Below are 6,000 nucleotides of genomic sequence, written 5' to 3' on the forward strand. Positions count from 1 at the left end.
CCCAAAAATCAAAGAGTAATGTTTGAATATTTTTTGATTGATGGCTTAGAGAAGCAGCTGTGCAGTGCTGATTGTGCCTTCTCTGCATACTCATCATCATCTATGCTTGTCTCAGGGGTCTCCAAAGCCAGGTGATCATTTCTTCCTGCTCCAGCCTGTGCTGAGACCAAGCAGCCCTGGGGTGCCCAGGCCCGTTAGCAGGAGAGCTGGTGAAAGTCACTGCCAGGCACACGGCCTTCCCCTCCAAGGCTCCAGAGACACAAGGGCAGAAAGCTGGAGCCTAAGCTGCATTGCACTTGCCCCTTTGTTGGCCTTGTCTGTCCTCTGGCATCCCTCAGGCTGGGCGGTGTAAATCTGAGCTGCTTCCACAGGGAATTCAGGGTTTGCCCACACTGGGGCCTTGCTGAAGGCAAAGGCCACGCAAGGGCTCTCTCCCTTGTGCCGCCCGTGCCATGGAAGGCCCCAGAGCAAGAGGGCATTTCTTGGCTGCTGAGACCCCTCTTGACACTCTGGACTTGCAGGTTAGCAAAATCCACACGGACATACAGGGACATTCAGGCATTGACTTTCACTCCTAACCTTTCCATTCTCTACAAGGAAAATTCTGATTTTTCCTTCTGCTCGGAAGGCCACGGATTCCCTTGGCTGATGTTTTTGGCACAAAGGTTCTCCTCCCATGGAAACCCTTCCGGGCAACCTGAAATTCTTCTGCCCACTGAGAACCCATTCTGTCCCACTGGAACACGGGAAGTGCAGTGCAAAAGCCCCACGTTTCTCTCCCCTGCCAGGAGCTGGTTTCACAGCTCAAATGCCGGACACGATGCAGATGGCCCCAGAAGGGAGGTTGTAGCTTAGTGGGAGTCATTCTATCAGCCCAGGGAACAAACAATATGAGCAGAGGAAAATGACCTCACGTTGCGCTAGGGGAGGTTTCGATTGCATCTCTAGGAAATATTCCCTCAACCAAAAGGTGTCAAGCTTGGGAACAGGCTGCCTAGGGAAATGGCTCGGAGTGACCACCCTCAGAGAGGTATAACAGTCTTGTTGATGTGGCATTTGGGGACCTGGCTGATTGGAGCAGTAGGCAGTGTTAAGTTTGCAGCTGCACTGTGTGATCTTCAGGGACTTTTTCAACCGCGCTGACGCCTAGATTTCAGTGCAGCTCAACCAGTGAGGAGTCAAAGCTTAGAGTCAATGATCCTCAAGGGTGCCTTCCAACAGGGATGTCTATGAGGTTGCCAGTAAAGGGCAGATGAAAAGAAGGACAAAAAGAGAGAACAATGGGAAATCCTTAGGAAAAGCTTCCCCCAAGGGCAGCCCTAAGCAGTACACCAGGGCCACTCTGAGTGCCCGAGCCAGGAGTTGGCTCAGGGCAAAAGGGTGGGGCTGGCTGTGTTGTGACATGCTGTGACACATGTGACATCACGGGGGACATGTCACAATGGGGGCAGCTCTAAAAGGCCCCAGCAGGTAACGCTGGCCATGCATTGCTTTGGCAAGCGGTGAGTGCACACGTGGCGGGGAGGCTGGGCTGGGAACAAGGGCTGGGGCAGAAATGCTGCACCTGGGGCTGGGTTCTCCTTCTGCATGCAGGGACAGCCCCCCATGGGAGAGCCTTGGGCGGGACACAGGGCAGCGGCTGCTGCTGCTGCTGCTGGGGCACTGAGACAGGCCTTGCTGCCTGCATGCTGTCTGTGGCCCTGTGCTTCCTGTGCCAGGATCCCTGAGGATCCTGTTCTCTATCCAGCAAGCAGCAGTTCCCTCCCTCCCCGCCCCACTCACAGACTTCTCTCCCTCCTCCTGCAGACCATGGATCCCATGGTATTCTTTTTCATGCTCTTGAAAAGCCTCATCCAGTACCCAGAGCCCGTGGCTGAGGGATTGGATGAGGAAACACGTCTGCGCATGGAAGTGCGTGCCAAACACCTGGAATGGGAGAGGCTTCAGCTGGAGCAGGAGGTGGAGCGGCATAGGCAGCAGCAGGTGCAGTTCTTGCTGCTCTTAGCTGTTGTTGTGGTCCTGGTCTACATCTTGGTCCTGTGGTTTATTGGGTGGAAAAGCAGCCTGAGGAGAGAGGAGGATGAAGAAGAAAACCGTGGTGCAAATGAAGAGGAAGCGGGCAATGTTGCTGCAAACGAAGAAGACGATGTTGGAAACGAAGCTGTCAATGAGGCTGAAATTGCAGCAAACAACGATGTTGCACTTGCAGTCCAAGTAGAAGATGATTTTGACGATCGCGTTGGACGAGTTATAATGCAGCGCATCCGGTGGCCTGTACAGGACCTGCAGAGAGGCTGTCAGTGGACAACTAACCTGATGGACAATTACGCGGTTTATTTTGGACACGTCTTGTCAAACAGTTTCTACCCAGTCCTGCAACGAGCCATCGGGGTGGGCAGTGCCTTTGAGGGCTGGAGTCCCCGTGAGGAGGACGTGGTGTACCGCGTGCTCATCCCCATGACTCCTCCCCGAGGCCACAGCTTCCACCTGGAGCTGGACAGTGCAGGGCAGAGGCCCGTGAGGAACTTCCGTGTCCGCGTGCAGCTGGAGTGCACCTGCAGGAGGGAGCAGCAGGCTGAGGACATGCTGTGCTTCCTGCACCACCCTGAGGAGGAGCTGAGGAGGAATCAGGGTCCCAGCCTCCTGCACACCCTGTGCACCGGCTCCTACCTGGACGTGCAGAAAACTGCCCGCTGGTTCTACCAACTGGTGAGAGCAATCTGGCCAGCTTTGCCTCAGTCACACAACTGGCACTTAGTGCTGCTGCCCTCCACGCGCTCCTGCCAATTCAAGGTGACCAACGGCAGGGAAAGCTTCAGGATTGAGATGCTCTTCGGGGTGCGGAGAGACGACTCAGCCGTCTTCGTCAGCAGCCAGACCAGAGAGGCCCACACAGCAAGCACAATCTGGCCCGAGTCTTATGCTGTGGCAGAGGCTGAATTCTTCAAGCACATTGCCAGGCAGGCCCCTCCTGACAGCTTGCACCTGAAATGCCTGCAGTTCTTCACCCGACTTCCGCTGGGCTTCAGCTTTTCCACCTACACCATGAAGACCATTGTCATGCACCTGCTCAATGTCATCCCCGTCTCATCGTGGCGCAGGAGAGACCTCCTAGAACGACTGCAGGATATCATCAAGAGCCTGCGCTTCTGTGTGCAAGCCAAACGCCTCAACCACTTCATTGTGGGGAACCCGACGCTCCCTCAGCACATCCGTGTACCTGCAGATGTTCAAACGTGTGGGTCGTACAATCTTCTCCTTCGCCTGGCGCAGCAGCCGGATGCCCACGCCCAGGCCATCCATGAGTACCAGGTTCTGAAAAGGTGGTACAAAAGAATCCTTCTTGCTGAAGATTGACCCAGTGAAGGGGAGGAGTCGTGGCTGTGAGCACAGAGCTGTGCTTGTGCTGTTCACAGCTGGCAGCAGAGAACCACCTTGCAGTCCAGATTTGGCTGAGAAGAGGTTGCGTGCAAAGGCTCTGGTGAAGGTCCCACTGGCTCTCCTGCCGCCTCAGCAGGTGGAGGGCCCTGGGTGCTTTTAGACTAGGTCTTTCTGTAATTTCATTTTCCAAAAAAAGCACCCAGACCGCATTCAGCCCTGCTTCCCACTACTCTCCCATGCCGGAAAAAGCACATGAAGAGAACACGTGCAGGGCTAAAGCCTCCAAAGCTGACCTGCAACATGCAGTCTTTCCTGGCCTTTGAAAAGGGGCAAAATCTAGAGCGTGGGAGAAGTGTGAATGTGGGACAGAGAAAGAGAAAAAAAATGGGGCAAAAAGGACCAAGAGAAAAAGCGGGGGCTGCTGGCCGAGGATCAGTCAACGGATGGAGTCTCTCTATGTTCCTGGAAGGGACGTCTTGACGTCAGCGTTGGAACAACGGCGTTGGAGCTGGCCGGAAATTTTGTATACGAAGGAATCCAGATTTTTATTTCATAGATATATAGTGTATTCCTATTATAGACTATAATATTTATAAATTATATATACCACTAAACTACCATAAACCAAAATGGTATACTTAGAGAAATAATATAAAATATATGAAATGTGTAGTTATGATGTCAGGATAAAAAGTAATTTTAAAGAGTTGAATATGTAATTATGTGTAAATACTAACAGTAGAGGGCATATTTAGGGTCACTATCTGTTATGACACATATTGTTGCTTTTAGTATGTTTATGTCTGGAAGGTGTTTTCCATAAAAGAGAGGTATTTATAACATAGATAAGATACATATGATATATACATGCTGTTAAAATTAGATTTGAATAGAACTGTGTAATATGTATTATACACCCCATGCCCGTATATATTACCCCATGGCTATAATATATTAGAATATATTACGTTTCTCATACAATTTTTAGATACATATATAGCCATATCTACTGTCGCTATGTGTTGTGAACCATATATATGCCCTATAGTTAGCGCATTTAAGAGCGGTGAGCTGGAAAATTCTTTGCTCTTGTTTCAATAAAATGCAATTTTACAGGATCTTGCTGTAGCGCAAGACTTTATTGATCTCAGCAAGGCCTAGAGTAGTGGTAAATGTCACCCACTGTGAATCTGGGATCTTGAACAGACGCCTTGAACTCAACCAAACTGAGAGTGCTGAATTGGCTCTAAGCAGAAATTAAGCCAAGCCAAGCCAGCCCCTCAGATCACAGAATCCCAGAATGGCTTGGCTTGGAAGGGTCCTTAGAAATTGTCTTGTTCCAGCCCTGCTGCCAAGGGCAGGGACACCTTCCGCCAGGCCAGGCTGCCACAAGGCGCATCCAAGCTGGCCTGGAAGACGGCCAGGGATGGGGCAGCCACAGCTCCTGTGGGCAGCGTGGGCCAGGCCTCAGCAGCCTCTGAGGCCAGAATTCCTCGCCCATCTCCAGCCTAAGGCTGTCCTGTGTCACTGGGAAGCCACTGGCCCTGGCGCTGTCCCTGCGGGCCCTTGCCAACAGCCCCCGTGCAGGTCTCTGCTGGCTCCCGGGCAGGGACTGAAAGGCCGCAGGAAGGCGCCCCTGGAGAAGGCCTTGGAGAGCGCTGGGGCCAGGAGTGCCGCCATGAGGGCAGCAAGCAGGGCCTGGGCTGTCGGTGCGTTTGGGAGGGCACAGGGCGGGCACTGAGGCCCTGCCAGCTGGAGCTGGGAGCTCTGCAGGGTGGCCGGCAGAGAGGCCTGGGCTCCCGCAGCTCTGCAGCCCTCACGGCTGAGGCAGCTGCCCGGGCACAGCCGGCTGGGGACACGCGGCCAGCCTGGGGCCAGCTGCAGGGGGAGCCGGCTCTGGGGCCAGCCCAGGCCGCAGCAGGGAGCAGCCCATGGGGCTGTGCCCGGCCAGGGAGCGGCTCTGTCCGGGGACAGGGCTCCGGGAGCAGGGCAGCAGGGCCGGCAGTGCCGGGCACAGACACAGGGGCACACATGGCTGCAGCCACAGTCAGGATCACGCAGGAGCCTTCTCACTCTCTGCAGCTCCCACACAGCAGGGTGGGGCTGGTGCAGGTCAGCCTCTGCTCCCAGGAACCAAGGGAGAGGACAAGAGGAAATGGCCTCACCTTCAGCCATGGGAGGCTTAGACTAAGTTTTAGGGAAAAATTTCTCCTGTGAAGGTGTTGTCAAGCACTGGCACTGGCTGCCCGAGGAATTGGTGCAATTGTCCTTGCTTGAGCCACTTCAGCAATGTGTGGCAGCGGCACTCGGGGACATGGTTGCGAGTTGAACTTGTCTGTGTTTGGTTTGTGCCCTGCGACTTGATAGCAGGACCAATGTGGAGTGGGACACAGCCCAGCTGCTGGCAGCTGTGAGCTGACTTACTCCGTACAGATGAGCCTTCCAGCATGGCGAGCACCAGTGCTGGCAGCCGAGCCACTGGCACCATGCCACCTTACACTGCTGCAGAAGACTTGAAGGCTCAGGCTGTGTCACAGGAGGGGGGTGGGTGGCTCTCCCAGCTCCTGAGCTCAAGGTGAGAGGAGAGAAAAGCTGTTACCCATCAGTGCCTTGAACTGA

At 54.1% G+C, this 6,000-nt stretch overlaps 1 protein-coding gene across 1 annotated transcript; it reads left to right on the forward strand.

Moving 5' to 3' along the window:
- The first annotated feature begins 1,905 nt into the window (after window positions 1-1,905).
- On the forward strand, window positions 1,906-3,357 carry LOC139589558 (inositol 1,4,5-trisphosphate receptor-interacting protein-like 1). The gene has a single exon (XM_071425996.1). The coding sequence runs from the start codon at window positions 1,906-1,908 to the stop codon at window positions 3,355-3,357; it is 1,452 nt and encodes a 483-aa protein (XP_071282097.1).
- The last annotated feature ends 2,643 nt before the right edge of the window (window positions 3,358-6,000 follow it).

This window comes from Agelaius tricolor, unplaced genomic scaffold (assembly GCF_023055355.1).
Source record: "Agelaius tricolor isolate 1412-34295 unplaced genomic scaffold, bAgeTri1.0.p SCAF_5, whole genome shotgun sequence".
Classification (NCBI taxonomy): domain Eukaryota; kingdom Metazoa; phylum Chordata; class Aves; order Passeriformes; family Icteridae; genus Agelaius; species Agelaius tricolor.

Bases quoted from the DNA above. Each gene is read 5' to 3' on its own strand.
- LOC139589558 (XM_071425996.1), top strand. From the start codon at position 1,906: ATGGAAGTGCGTGCCAAACACCTGGAATGGGAGAGGCTTCAGCTGGAG.